Source organism: Seriola dumerili, unplaced genomic scaffold (assembly GCF_002260705.1).
Source record: "Seriola dumerili isolate Sdu_G_001 unplaced genomic scaffold, Sdu_1.0 BDQW01000091.1, whole genome shotgun sequence".
In the NCBI taxonomy this organism is placed as follows: Eukaryota; Metazoa; Chordata; class Actinopteri; order Carangiformes; family Carangidae; genus Seriola; species Seriola dumerili.
Window position 1 is genome coordinate 689,105 of NW_019174346.1, and position 15,904 is coordinate 705,008.

Here is a 15,904-nt window from a genome sequence, read left to right on the forward strand (position 1 = left end):
CTGAGCCTCCACAGGTGAGCTGTAGATGTACCAGTGAGCTGCCTGTGGGACTGATAAAGAAGAGGAGGGTCCAGTGATGTTTATAAAACCCAGACACTGACATTTCTCTGAAGGTAGTTCCAGAAACCCCAAAGATTCTTTGTGTAGATGTGACAGACTAATAAAAACCAATAATCAGTTCATCAGTTTCTCAGTCTGACTGTAACGTTAAAGGTGGACTGAGCTATTGTGGAGGGAGACTGATGATATTTGAACTCCATAGCAAAACAAACCCACACGTCCCTTCAGCGCTCCTTCAGAAGCTCCACTGTGGCGTTTAATTAGTCCCAAAAGTCATGCACCTGAAAACCAGGTGCATGATTGGAACGCACAGAACAGTTTAAAACCATCCTCACGAGGACGTATTCGTGCTCTGCATGCACAAATATATCACGAGCACTGCTGTGATGAGCACAGTCCTGACCCCCCCGACATGCTTGCAGCTGCTTAACGCTTGCTGGTGAAGTTGAATGTAGAGACTTTGAGGGTGGAGATGGTAGAGACAGTGGATATGGTGGAGACGGTGGCGGATGGATGTGAAGTTTTCACCAACCCTTCATTCATTCATTTTTGCTCCTCTGATCTTTTCCTCTTGGCTGTTCCTCTGCTATCTCTCCTTCTTGACAGTGTGATTATGTTGTACAGTATACGCCACTGTCACCCGACACCAGTCTCTCAGCTGCAGTTCCCATCAATCCCATTCAAACCTCCACACCACGTGGCAGCGTTGGAAGAGTAGACTCCTTCTCCTTCCCCTGCTAATCCTGAAACTGGTGCTATCTGTTAGCATGTGCCAGATTTACCATGTCTTACTCCCACTGCCCTCTCTCCCCCATATCTCCTCTCTTCTTCTCCTGCTTCTGATTGGCTGGAATAGTGTTGTGGATCTCAGTCCGAGCCACTTTGCCTCTTTCCATTTACAGAAGAGGATCTTTGTAGGAACACAACAGAACCGACAGTTGTCCATGATTAGATATTATCTGAATTTGTATTGGATTAGAATCGTTTACTCCACCTTTAAAAGAGATGGTTGTATTATTGATTTTGTTTTCTTCTTTCTTACAGATGACATCACTGGTCTGTATGTCCTGCTCATCCTCTGTGGTGCTTTCATGATAGTTTATATAAAACTCTCCTTTTCCCGCTCTAAACAATTCAAACAGGTGAAGGCCTGTAGAAAAGGTCAAGCATGTTTAACCTAATAAAGAAAGACAAGGAGAAGGAGAAGGAGAAGGACTTGGGCAAGAAGGAAAGGAAAGACAAGAAAGAAAAGAAAGAGCGTATGTCCCAGGCAGAGTTAAAGAGCCTGGAAGAGATGAGCATTCGTAGAGGCTTTTTCCACCTCAATCGAGGGAGTTCTAAGAGGGAGTCTAGGAACAAGTTGGAGATCTCGAGTCCTATCCCTATCAAGGTGGCTAGCAATACAGAGCTGTCCCTGACAGCGCTGGAGGCTGAGCGCCTTCACAACACACCGCAGGATGTGGGGCAAATAAGTGCAAGTACCTCTGGGGAAGACGTGAAGGGAAGTGAAGTGGAACCCAATCGGAGCTCTGTAAAGGAGAGAGCTGCTCGGTTTGGTGAATTGGCCAAGTTGAATTCTGCGGGGGGGCAGAGACACGTGTCTTTTTCCCAGAGGAGCAAAGAGGACAATACTTTAGATGCCTCTAATCTTTCTAGGCAGAACTGGAGTAGGTCGTCTTTGAGGTCCCACACCGACCTGAAAACCACCGACATGGTTCAAATACCTGAGATGGTGGAGAAGACCTTCCCTGGTGCAGACCTCCAGCTGCCTGTGCTTGTTGCTCCACCAATACCAGATCCACGAGAGCTTGAGCTGCAGCGGCGCAACACTGGGGACTTTGGCTTCTCCTTGAGAAGGAGCACCATGCTAGACCGGCACTCTGACGGAGGAGTGCGTCGACATGTGGTGCACTTTGCCGAACCAGGTGCTGGGACTAAAGACAGGGCTCTGGGCCTGGTGCCGGGAGACAGGCTGGTGGAAATAAATGGGATCAATGTGGAGAACAAGAGCAGGGACGAAATCGTGGAGATGATCCGTCAGTCCGGAGAGTCGGTCCGGCTGAAGGTGCAGCCCATTTTGGAGCTGAGTGAGTTGAACCGCAGCTGGCTGAGGACCACCCAAGGCATCAAAGAAGTCTTTGATGTAAGTAGTACTGTTGCATCACTTTCAGTCCATCCAGTGAACAGCTTCTTAGTTAAAGACACAAATTCCACATTTACTGATTCTGTTTCTTCAGTTCCATCACATATTCATTCCCACATGTCAAACTGTTGCTCTGTTGCTACGATTACACTCTGGCTCTAGTGGCAATTTCAGACTCTCCACATTTGTATTGCTCTGAGAAACAGATGTTTCAAGATCCACACTGTTTGGGTTTTTACAGGGGTGAAAGTCATCACCTCAAACGACTGTGTATGTCAGTATATTGGCATCATTTGGTCATTTCTTTCCTCTAATGTGAACTCACATATGTGGATTAAAAACGTCTGGATTATGGATGGAACTGTATTGACACTGGTAATCTGCTTTTGTGTGTTTGTATGTATGGGGGAGTGTGTGTGTGTTTGTGTGTGTTTGAAAGAGAGAATGGGTTCTGGAGTATATATATATAATCCCCCCCCCCCCCCCCCCCCCCCACCCCCCCCCCCCCCCCCCCCCCCCCCCCCCCCACCAGACCTCCAGTCTTTTGACACTAAACAATGGGATGCTGAAAGAAACAACGGCTCCAACGCCACCACAGGCCACGGCCATATGGTGGTGTACGACTTGGCTGGCTGCTCATTCACTTCTTTTCACTTGGATAATCATGTGCAACAAGTGGAGGAGTGTCAAGTTAAACTCTTTATTAGCCAGAACAGCTGACACCTGAAGATCTTCAGTGTTTTATTTAGTGGTTTAGAGACACAAACTGTTATCTGAAGCACGTCAGTAAAGTTTCACAGTGATTTTATAAAAATGTTGTCAGCATAAAGATGTATGTTTTATTCTGTAATCATAACATTAGAATAAAATGGAATAAAGAATATACTTTACTTTGCAGTAAGTTATGGTTAGTGTATTGACTTTGACACAGGCTTATTCAGAAGACAATAGACTGAGTGTTTTATTAACTAACTAATATGTAGAGTTTTTGTGTGATGAAGCAGATTGTCTCCATTCTGTCAGAGAACTTTAAGGTTGAGACCAAGAAAAGATTTAACTCTGTATGAAAGTTCAGTTCTTGACCCATGTTGAGGGGCCACGATAGACTTGTTGTTGTGGTACATAAATAAGATGTAAAAGGTTCACTGCACAAAGCTGCTGTACAGACACAGGAGACCTGACAGCACAGACTCAAACAATACTGGTGTATCATTAATGAGGCTCGCTTGTTTTGACAACCTTGTGTCTGTTGAAAGATACTATGGTTGTCAGAAACTCGCTCATCCACTTCTGATGACACTGATCACATATAGACAAGTGACAGTGAAGCGGCCATGTTTTTTTATATGTGTAGTTATGAGTGTGAGAACATCATAACATACCATAGAACCATCAGGGATGAAAACATTAAGTTAAAGGAACAGACATCTCAAATGATCTGATGTCTGTATCTGTTTGTGTCACGTTGTCTCTTCATGTGTCCAACACTTTTACTCATGTAACTATAATTTTGAATTACTCTGAACTGTGGGAATGAACGTGTCCACAGCCAGAGACACAGGTCATTTGCTTCCCTAGAGGAGATGCTTGTCTCCCGGTCTTACTTTGTCCTACATTTAACCAACCTCGATGATCATCATAAGACAGGCCATTTGAAAAAGTAGAAAATGTGCATGTGAGGCTGACCTAGAACCAACAGCACTATTTATAGGTGGTTATAATAAGATCTGGATTCTAGATCTAGAGCTCTGCACCATGGTTAGATACCATATGATGCAAGAACATGTTGGCTGAAGGGATTTAAAGGAATAGTTCAACATGTGTTCAGAGTAATACGCTTGTTTGCTGAGAGTTACACAGGACAGTCGATGCTAGCCTGTACGCTAAATACGAAGCTGTACCAGGAGGCAGTTAGCTTAGCTTAGCATAGCATGAAGACTTTTGTCTAGAGTTGTTCTGATACCAATACTAGTATTGAAAATGCTTCTGATACTGCCTTAAATACTGCATCAGTATTGCAGAGTAAATGAGTCTACTCACTGATCCGAACCATGTAATTTATGAATAAACTATAGTTTCACACCCAGATAAACAGGAAATAATTCTTCTTCACTGCTCTAAAACAGGAGGTGTGGTGTGCAGCTACTGTTTTAGAGTGGCAAAGAAGAATGTAATTGATTTATTCTGAGATATTTTTTTTATGATTGACAGTCAAGTTAGATTGAAGGGTTTAACCTGCCATACAACAATCACATCACACCCATACAGGGTTAGTGGTATACAGCTGGTAAAATAATTGTTTAATGCACTGGTATCAGATCAGTACTCGGTATCAGCTGATTCACAAGTTCAGGTATCAGGAAGTAATAGTATAGTGTTGGAACAAAGGTAAAACATCCCTCTGTCTGCACCACTAAAGCTCACTAATGAACATGCTGTAGTCTGCATGTTATAGTCATGTCTAATGTAACTCATGTTTAAAAATGACCAGCAGCAGTGACTGTCTGGACTCAATGATCAGTCTAACTGCAGTCCGTAATAAAGAGGCTGAACAAAACTACCTGTTGAGTATCAGTTAAACACCCCTCTCCATCTGTCTGCTGGGTTTGTCTTTTATGGTTTCTGATTACAGGGGTTTGCTCCAGGCTGTTTAATAGGCCCCTCCCCTTTATACACAAGACTTTCCTGCTGTCATAAAAGAAGGAATCCAATGTAAAGGTTGTGTTTTCTAAGATTTGCTTACTAGCTATTCAAAAGGCCAGTATTAGATAACTAATAATTACATTATTACATTAATTCTGGGCTAGAATTAATTAATTAATTAATTAGTATGCTAAGTATGCACAGTTACATGGAGTGTTTGATCATTGGGTGGCAGCCACTGTTCACAATACATGAGGCCACAGCAGCTACTCTTCTGTTTGATCACCTCTGCCAGGGAGTTATATTTTCACCGGTCTGTTAATCTCAGTCAGCAGGATTACACAAAGACTTTTGGGGCAGGTCAGGATCAGTTGCTTCTCTAAAGCCTGTGGATGTTGTTTGAGGTGTGTGCTCTCTGAGTGCCCCTTTGGGTTTTTGGTTTGTCAGCAGGATTATACAAAATGTACAGAACCGATTTGTTTTGGTAAAATTTGGGTGCTGATCCGTTTAAAGGGTGGATCCAAGATTTTTTTTATTACTGTCCTGAACATTGAGGAATAAAGATCCGGACATATTCATGATGTTGAGATCTGTGACTTTGTACAGTTAGGTGCAGATCCACGTATTAATCAGGTCAAATCGGTGACCCTAACCCTAACCCCATGTGAAGGACTGTTTGGCCTGGCCTGGCCTGGCCTGGCTCTAGTGAGTGCCGGTTGAGTTTTCAGAGCTTTCAGTTTCTTTCTTGATTGACTGTGAGCTCTTCATCATACACACTTGTTTTATATCACTCGCTCAGTCCATCACTGACTGATTTGAATCTGTCTCACTTTTAATAAGGGGAGGATTTGAGGACTTAAAGCTCAAAACAAACAAAACCAGTCTGAGTGGGAACTTATGGAGGTTGTGTAATCCTGTGTCTAAACAAGGTGCAAAAACCATGTGCTCCTACCATACATCTGTTTATGTACAGGAACCCTGCTGTACTGTTCATATTTGAGCAGGTGTACACTGTGTTAGCAGGTCTGTGAGCCTCCTCTCTCTCTCTCTCTCTCTCTCTCTCTCTCTCTATATATATATATATATATACTGTATATAAATCAGAGGTGCCATTGATGTTCATGTGCCTTGAACAGGACAGTTCAACAGCAACACCTATATAAACTGATCTCTGCCTTTTCAGTCTGAACATTGTGATTGTGTAGTTCATCAACAGTCAGTCACCCTCCATGCAGCAGCACTTCTCCATCTTGAAAACAGAAAGTGGATGTCAGCGTGGCCTGTGACTGACTGATGCTGCCAAATATTTCATGTAATATCCCTGCATCACTTATCTCTCCATACATTTCCTGTCTCTGTGCAGACCAGACACAGTTTCATCATTAGGAAATTAGCAAATGGGTTCATCCACCCCTCCACCCCTCCACCCCACACCATCCAAGCTGCCCATTTAAATGACGTCATCCTCATTTCCAGGCTGGAGTTGCCTCTGTAGCAGAGAGCATTAGGTGGATTAGAAAGAGGTGGGGCTTCACTTAAGATATTATTTTTCCTTCCCTCTCTTCTTTACATAAATATTTCATAATTTAATACTTTGACACAAGCGTCTGGCCTCCATCTTCGTCTCTGATCTAATGTTGTCAGCTGAAGTGAGGATCAGTGGCTGAGGATCTCAGGCGCTCCTACTCGACATTCTTGGGTGTGTCACTGATGGCATGTCTGTCAGTCAATGACACATAGACACTCACCAGACACACCCTCAGTGTCAGTCATGAGGAAGGACTATTTTAATTGTGTATCATTATGTGTTTCATAATGCTTTGATCACTGTCACATATACATATGTATATACATTATTTGGTGGCGAGGATGAACTGTGCTGTTAGTATTTGTTGGTGCCTTCGTCATTGTCACAGCATCATCCTTGGTGTCTGTTTAAGTTGGAGATTGTCTTTGTCTGTTACATGAGTCCATTTGTATTTTCTGCTTCCATCTGATCACAGGAAGTACAGGTGAGCACACCCCTGAGTGAAGTCTCTGCTTGTGCATCATGTCCACACGTCCTACTTTCAGGGAGAAGTTCTGATTTTCAGGCCTATTTACTATAAGTGAATAAAATCTGGGTCACATCCTGGAGTTTTCAGGGGACGCTAGAGTGTGATCCCATGATTCATTGCTGCTACTAAAGCATGGACGCTGGTCAAATGTCTCTTGTGATTTCTGTATTCTCTGGAGAATACACAGTATGGAAATCTAATCTGAAATGTTGAGCTTCTCTCAGTAACTTTCATACTTTTATTTCATGATTAAACAAAAGAAGTTGGTAACGCTTTAAGATGATTGTTTTTCAGAGTTTGCAGTTGTGTCTTCAGCTTTTCTTAGTTTATCTGTCTGATTAGTTTATTTGTCTGATTTAACTTTTCATTTGTCAGAAACAGCACCAAAGACAAAGAGTCATGATGTATTTTTTTAAAACGTGTATGTCAGAATATAATATCAGAATAATGTGGTGTTAAACTCTTGTTTACGATACACAACATGATTGGAACAGATTTCATATTATGGGAGATTTAAGCGGGTCAGAATCACAGTGTTTACAGTGTATAGAGTCCTTAATCTTTGTCTGCACTAACCATGTGTCGACAACAGTCGACGTGCTGCTGTGTCCCAGTAACTGACTCTGGGCAGACTGTGACAGAGGGACCAGCTCGGGTCGGTGTGTTGGGCTGCATCTTGCTTAGTATCATGTGAACTGTGAGGAATACATGACTTCAGATATCAGATTGTAGATTTTTGTTTGTTTTTAGAAAAGCTCTATTTTTTACACATTTCAATGTCACAGGTGCATTTGGCTCTGGTGGTTCTGGATAAAACAGTTAAACAGACATCTTGCTGTCACTGTCACTGAGCCGGTTGTTTGATGGATGAAACTCTTAATGAGGGAGAGGAAGGTTGGATTAGTTCATCCCTGCCCAGTCAAGCCTGTTGCAACATTTCCGTGTTTGTGACTCCACTCCCAGGACCGCAGAGCTGAATGCGTTCCTGCAGGCCACTCACCCTGACATGTGCTTCTACCTAACTGGTTTTACAGCAATGCAGTTATGACAGCGCTTTCATTTGAAGCTGAGTAAAGAAACCTTTTGTTTTAACTAAGACAGAAGTATCATTTTAAAATTCTTTGTCATTGCAAAACGTTATAAATCCCGATTTACACTTGACTACAGATACACATGAAAGCAGTGTTATTTGTTGTATGGTAGTCCTCTGCCTGGTGCTATGTTCTTGTAAGTATTAACCAGAGAACAATACAACATCTTGAATTTAGGTCAGTAGTGTGCCCAAGAAGAAGCTTGTGTGGCATACAGAAAACAAATAGATAGTTTAGTAGCTCCCTCTTGTGGTTAAAACAAATATTAAAGACACGCTGTGGCCTTAGATAAATACATCTATACGCTAGTATTTCTGTGTGTGCATGAAGTGCATGGAGGGAAAATGGACACTTTTCATACTCATCCTGTGATTGTGGAGGAGATGGAAGATTAAATGAGCTTTGATTCAGTTTGAAATCTGTTCTGAGCAGAACATCGATACTTAGTGCTGAGCTGGTCAGAGGATCGTTGTATCATCTTTCTAATCTGCTCTAAATTGCCTTGCTGTAGTGTTTGTGTTCCCCTCAAGTAAAAGTCTTTGTGTAGCACCTGATGAGAAACTGCCTCTGATTCCCTGTCACCAGGAGCAGAGAGGGGAAAGGAGAAGTGGCAGTGGTAATTGATGTGGTTATGCAAATTCTATTAATAGCCCCTGTGTATATCAGCAGCTGTCCCTCTTCTTTCTCCCTGCCCAGCCCCTCTCACATTACCCTCCTCCACCTCTCAGACCACAGCTTTACCATGCTGTGCTGACTGTGACCCTGCCCCTGAAGTCCCGCGCACTCAGGACTAGTGAGTGTGTCTCTCTGCAGACCCAGGCCCGACCTGCCTTTGGCCCTGACCGCGCTGCTCCAGTGACAGAGTGAGGATTGGAAGGTTAACCAGGCCTAGAGAGAAGGTAATGGGCTCGGCCTCTGGTGGACGGTGTGTGTGTGAGCAGTGTGATCTGCTCGTGGTGTACATGCTCTGCTTAGCAGCTCCATTTGGGCACTGATGGCGTCTCAGAGTGGCCTCCTTTGCTGCTCAAACTATTTATAGGAGCGACTGATGAAAGCAGAGCCAGAGATGGTGAAACATGTTGCTGCGCACTTCACTTTGCTCACTGAGAAAAAGGCCCATTTTGACCTGAGGCTGTTAATGAAGAGTGATGACGGGTGTCTGATCAAGTGGCATGTTTGACAGTCGTTAAATGTAGTGATGTGTACGATGTTTGATCCCTCTCTCCATCAATCATTTACATGACTGACTTTAATGTTTTTGCTCTCTGAGTTGTGTTGTTTCATGTTTTCTGATTGAATCACCAGTGTTGTATGTAACACTGTTATGTGCTGATTGAGGTGACGGGCAGGTCTTCATGCACAGTTATAATAACAGCCACATGTAATTAATAACACTGATTGTGAGTAAAGACTCTTGTTTGCAGTGAAGGTCTTGTCAGAGCTTCGTCTCCATGTTTCCCTCTCGTCTGTTGTGTGAAGAAACCATCAAACTATGTATTTCACTCTGCTGTTCATGTGTTCTGTTCTCAGTGCTGCATGGTCCCTCTGCCCTGTTGGTGTTTGACCTGTTGTGTGCAGAAAACAAGTTCACAGTATCCCACCGCTCACCCCTAAATTCCCGCTCTTCGTCACTCTGCACAGTCCATCCTCCTCTTCCTGGCTGTCTCTTGTTTCTTTCTCTCATCATTCCATATATTTATTGTCCTTGCCGCCCAGCTTGTTCCATGACTTCTGGCCAGTCACCATGGCATACAAATCACGCTTTTCATTCTGGGAGCAAAAGGGAAGTCTTGCTTTTCTGGATTTTCTTTTTGCCTTACAGTTTGTATCTGCATCTTGTTGCTTGTTAATTTTGTGAAATGCTCCTTTCATCTGTGGTTTGATTTTTTTGTGTTGCTTTTCCTTGTGTAGGTTAAAGTTGAGAACAAGCCAGATGTAAGTGTTGATTCACCTGCATGTGTTTGAACAGTCATTCATACAAACTGTTGTTAAGCTTCTAATCCTGATCACAACCGTCTTTACTGAATACAGTTCCTAATGATCAATGAAGTGTAGGTTGACAGGGCTCACATGTATATAAACACATATAGTGAATACAGAATACATACTGTAACACTGACAGACAGTTTAGATGCTTCACTTTCAGTATTGAATGTTCCCTGTGGAGTTGTTTTGTAAACGAACAGAAATGATGTTGACATTCAGTATTTCTTCCCAGAATGCATTGTGTTTATGCCTGGGGTCTAACCAGTGCATTATGTGCATTTCCTTCCTCATAAAATGTTTGCAAAGCCAAAAAAAAGAAAAAGTGTATGTGATGCATGGTTTATATCCATGTTTACTCTGTAGTCGTCCTCTCAGAATACTGTGAAACAATGACAGATGTATCACACAGACCCACTCATAAAAACATTGGTCCATACTCCTCCTAGTGGCTGAAAACTCCACAAGGTACCTTTCATTTCATTTCTGAATTAACCCATTACAAGGTCTGGATGCACTCAACTCATTAAACTCAGACCACCTCAGACCTGTCTCAGGCCGTTTGTCAATAAGCTCCAGTGTTAAAATTCAAGCGATCTGATTGTATACACTAACCCGAGTGGTTGCACACGTGAGCTTTAGTGAGAGTTTTAAGAAACACAAATAGAAATACAGAAGTTGATATGAAGCAATTTTGAATAACCTTCTGTGCAGAGTTTCTGAGCCCAGAACCAACTGCTGAAATCTTCCACATCAGCTACAGTGTGGGAATAATCTGCCGTCCTCTGTTTGTATCCAGTCTGATGTAGATAGTAGTCAGCCGCAGGCAGTCACTACACCTGGGCAGGACACAGGAAGTGGTCCACAGTCAACTGCATCAACAGCTGAAGCCTCCTGTAGTAACGCTGCCATGGGCGGATCGGACACCCCCGGTGAGGAGCAGAGTTCTGGTGGTAAAAAGGTAGTGAGGATTGTAAGAAGAGTTGTTAGACGTGTGGTTCCCTCCGGGACGGAGGAGCAGAACCAGCCCGCTGGTCCTGAGGCTGCCAGGCCTGTGCCCAAACCCACTAAGGCTGCTGGGGAGGATAAGGATGACATCTCCAGGGGTCTGACCAGCCTAATGGGCAGAAGTCGCACCAAGGAGCACCGGCCTCGCACCCGCACCCAGGACCGCAAGGAGGACCTGAAAGAAGAGGAGAAAGAACAAGTGGAGGAAGAGGAGGAAAAACCTACAGGGGAAAAAACAGAGGAGGTCGAATCCACACCTGCGCCTACACCTACTTCACCAAACCCTGCTCCACCAAAGTCTAACCCCCTCACCACTCCAGCTGGATTCATCCCTCCACCCAAACCGGACCCTTTGGCCCCTCCTGCTGGTTTTGTCCCTGTCTCCAGACAGAATCTCTTGAGTCCTCCGCCCGGTTTCATTCCTGCCAGAAAATCCAGTCCTCTGCTGCCAAAACAGAATCCCCTTGCAAGACCTCCAGGATTCATCCACGTCCCAAAGACAGACCCCCTGGCTCCCCCCGCAGGATTCATCCCAAAGCCTCGTACATTCACTGTAAAGAAACCGGAGGTACTGAGTGAAAGGAGAAGTGCATGTTCACTAACCTCAGGGTGGAGCATGCTGTGTGACATTACACTTCACATCCCTGACACCTCATGATGTGACTGTCTTCAACTACAGTGTAGATGGTGACGTTTTATTACAGCTGGTATTATAATCAGGGACATCTAATCTTTGTTTGTTGTTGGATAAAATGAATGGAACTTTACACTTTCTCTAAAGCACAAGTTGCTCTTTGATTTCTGACAAAAACGAGTCTTGATCTAATGAAGCTGCCCTGAACAAGTGAAGCGAAGCAGGGAACATGTAGCAGCTCATGATCAGACGTCATCAGTGGGTATAAGGCTGTGCTTGTGGCCCACACTCTGCTAGTCCGGTCAGTAGGAGATGTCTATGAGCACTGAACTGGGACTCATTACCGCCACTTTCTGCAGATGGAGCTTTGAAGCTGTGCTCTGTCTGCTGCAGTGTGGACCACTGAGGCAGGAGCTTCATGTTTTCAAAGAAAGGAATCAGGATGAGGATACAATAATATTTTTATAGACTGAACATCAGTAGTTATTTTCAGTTAAACATTGTTTTCCTCATAACAGTTGATCAGAGAACCAGAATCCCACTTCATCACATGTCACCATGTGTCGCTTATAGCTGATACATGGATGATTAAATTCAGCTTCAGCTGAATATGAAGTGTTTATGCTTGAACTTACAGAACGAAACCTTTTGTCTCCCCAGACAACATCATGATCGGTGCTGTATTTAGCTTCTTTGGCGTTCTGTCTGAAATGTTATCAGCAGATGTGAGGTGAGATCAGAACAGCTGGGTGTTTGGAAAGAGAGCCAGGGATTTGATTTTAGAGATATGTGCATTTTTGCTGCTTTGAGGAGAGATTCAGGTTTCAGATACTAAGAGCAGGATCAAGATGTCAGCTGAGACCACTTTAAGTGGACCCCACTGAACATTTGTGTGTGACTCAGCATTCCTGGAGGTCTGTGCTGCCTACTTATTTCAGCTCTCACATAGTGACGTACCAACAGACTGTGACAAATAGCATATTTCTGTTGTTGACATCAGCCATTACCTTTAAACACAACTGAATTATCTCTGGAGAAAATCAGTCTGTCGTAATGTGTTTTGTTGAAGTTTGATGAATTCTGACTTTAAGCATATTACATACAGTTTGAGATTAACACTGTAATGTCCGTACATGGCTTTACTGTCATCTAAAAATAAAAATAAATAATGATTTAAACAGTTTTTAGCAGGACTTGAAAGATAACTAATAAGAACCAAACTAGAATTATTGATCAAAGTGCTGCAGCTGCAGACAACCACAAACCGAAGCTGTAGAAGTTTTGATGGTTTAAATTCAGGTGCTGGTCTCAGATTCCTTGGATGTGGTTCCTTGTTAGAAGATAGATAGATATAATATATAATAATAATAATAATAATGATAACAGTTGATCATAAATAAACAATAATAATTAGATTATTAGATTAGAATTAGATTTTGTTGTACGACAGTTCAACACTAAATTCCTTGTTTAATTAGTTAAAAAAAAAACTCAAGTATTGACAGCCACAGACATTATTATTTTGCGGCAGCGCTAAATGATCCAGTTTCTTTATAAATTTTACTCACTCATTTCCTGATTGGATTAACTGGAAAATTTAATTATCAGGATCAATCGTCGGTTGTATCGATCATCAATCAATCACGCTCATCGAAATCTTCCCATGTTAATTCCGTCTCTGTGTCTGTGTGTCTGTGTGTTTGTGAATATTTACATTCACTGTGTAAAGGTGAAGGAGACATCTTGTCCCCCCGTGGTCCTCACTGGTAAGGCGTCTCTTGTCGCTCTGCCCCAGGCCCAGTCTGCACCCAAACAACAGGTGTGTCTTTATCTTTCCGCAGAGCTGCACGCAACAGTGTGTTCCTCACATTCAAAAGCATGACATGTTTTTTCACGGCATGCTTGTAAGTGCTGGTTCAGTGTTCAGTTTGTCTGAAGTGGACAATCAGAGCAGTCACCTGTGGATCACTGACTTTACCTCTCTTCACTCATTTGCAATTTCTGGCCCCGATATGCAACCGTAGGTCCCAGAGCTGATCCCGTCCGAGGAGGATTACAAGCGTGTGAAGAGGATCTTCACCGTCAACGGCAGCGATGTAACATGTCTCTCCCTCAGTTTGTCTGGTTTGCACCTTCCATGCTTTACCAACCCTGTGACCAGCCTGAGTCAAGTGCTTGCATCCCCAGATAGAGGAACTGTGTGGGGCTGTCCCATGCTGTCCCCTCTGCCATAGGTTTCAGTTACAGGGTCCCCTGCTGGGCTGTTGGCCACGCACTGTGAAATCTGACACTTTGAGAGCTCAGAGATGATTTCTCTGACCCACAAGTTACAGAGTCACTTCAGGAGAAAATAAGCCTTCTGGAAATATCAGCATAACTTGAATGTTTATAAAATACTGAGGAGGAAAATATCTGTGGATAGTTTGATCAATCTCCAGCTGTGGACCCATGAATGGTGTATGGATGAAACTTTCTGTGTGATTTATTAGTAACATGTTTTTATTTCAGAAAAGAAAGCAGCATGAATTCTTTGCCTGTTGCAGCTGACTGTTACACCTCTGATGATGGATTTACACAGCTTTAGTGACAGCTTTAGCTCCTCCTGCTTCTCCTTTTCATCTCTATAGTTTTAATCTCTTTATTTCTGTCAGGTGGAGAGGAGCACACAGCATCTTGTGATTACTTTGGCAGTGTCTGGTTACTTGTTGTTATTGTTATTCCTTCTCCTCACTCTTGTCTCCCGTTGTCTTAAATGATGTCCCATGTCTCTGCCTTTCCTTTTCTGCGGGTCATTGGATCCTGGCTTGCCGCTGTCCTCTTTGCTGTTTGCATGGCTAGCGTGCCAGAGGCCACAAATCCTCTCAGGTACAGGCTGCTCAACCGTGAGTTCTGCGTACTCCCTCGCCTGTGGAGAGCTGGAATCTATGCTTGTTCTCCTCTATTGACCCCTCTCTGCCCTATTTTGTCTGTGCCTGCTCATCTTTGTCCCGCGCTGCTCTCTGAGGTTCAGTTCTGGGTTCATGCGAGGGCCTGGACTGTAGCAAAGTGATCCAGTATCTTTGTATATTATATTATTCTAACCATTGATCTCTATGGTTAGATTCATGAGAATTGACTGTTACATTACATCACAGGATTGCACACTTGGCTGCATGGTGTCTGGCTTTTCTACCTTACTGTGCTACCGATCTTGTTAAGTGACTGTTAATATGGCAGAACATGAATTTTGTGCCCATACACCAACACACTGTACTTTAATGCACCTTGTAATCCCTGCTCATTAATGCATTAGTGTTCTAATTCTTTTATGGTGAATTTCTTGAACGCCTCACTCACGCGACGGCTGCTTGACTGACTTTGACCTGAGACGACAGCTGCTGCTCTCGATGCAGTGGTCTCTGTCACGTTTTTCACTCATTACATTTTTTCACCTTGCCCATAATTTGCATGTCCTTGATTGTGAGCTTGGAAACTGCAACGTTTAGCTGTCGAATCCATCACTAAACAAAGGTTGACGTCTCCGCTGACTTCTGCTTCCTCCCTTCTCCAGTCCAAGCTGGTTGAAGACCCTGTGGCCCTCCTCCAGGCAGCACACTCAGCTGCAGCGAAGGTCTGGCCATGGCGACACCTGACTGTAGTTGTGTTTGCGTCCCTCTCATGTTTCACAGTGGTGTGTGTGTGTTTTGTGGTTTTCGTGTGTGATGAACTGGTGAAGGGGATGGGAGGATGGTCCAGCAGTTAGTGACTTAATCCCAGCACCAAGAAAGTCCAGGATTCATCTTCCCTGTGGCTCTACCTGTTGAAGTAGATCGACTCAACAGTTAACACATCTCAAACACAGGGAGAAAGTACAAAAGCACTTTTCCAATCTTTATTATGCTGTATTTAAAGTAGTTTACTGTATTTCTGTGCAGTCCTCCAAAACTTGTGTTTTTGTGTGTGTGTGTGTGTGTGTGGGTGTGTTGTGCTTGGCGGTGAAGTTTGATCATAGTCATTATGAGTTTTCTGGTGTGATAATAAAACAGTGGTATTCTTGAATGTGTAAAGGTCAGTTTATACAGTTTGATCTGGCACTGACTGTTGATCTGCTCTAACAGGGAAAGACTGAGGAGCAGATCACAGCAGAGAGAGCCTGGTATAACACCGACAAAGTATGGCTCGTCCACAAGGATGGATTTTCTTTGGGTTAGTAAAAACTTCTTCTTCTCTGTTTCTAAAGCGAATTCTCCACAGTCTCTTTGCAGCGCTGCTGTCTGACGTGTGATTGAAAGACTATAGACGTGGG

The 15,904-nt window shown here is 43.4% G+C and overlaps 1 protein-coding gene and 1 long non-coding RNA gene across 2 annotated transcripts in view; both read left to right on the forward strand.

Moving 5' to 3' along the window:
* The first annotated feature begins 1,228 nt into the window (after positions 1-1,228).
* LOC111222167 (unconventional myosin-XVIIIa-like) overlaps positions 1,229-15,904 on the forward strand; it is a 63,185-nt gene continuing 48,509 nt past the window's right edge. The window contains exons 1-2 of the mRNA XM_022745756.1: positions 1,229-2,203; positions 15,717-15,804. Of these exons, the coding sequence (XP_022601477.1) occupies positions 1,229-2,203; positions 15,717-15,804 (1,063 nt within the window). The remainder of the gene's footprint in view (positions 2,204-15,716; positions 15,805-15,904) is intronic.
* Positions 8,753-10,821, forward strand: LOC111222252. The gene is made up of 3 exons (XR_002665122.1): positions 8,753-8,893; positions 9,906-9,929; positions 10,777-10,821. It is a non-coding gene; the product is annotated as an uncharacterized LOC111222252 (long non-coding RNA).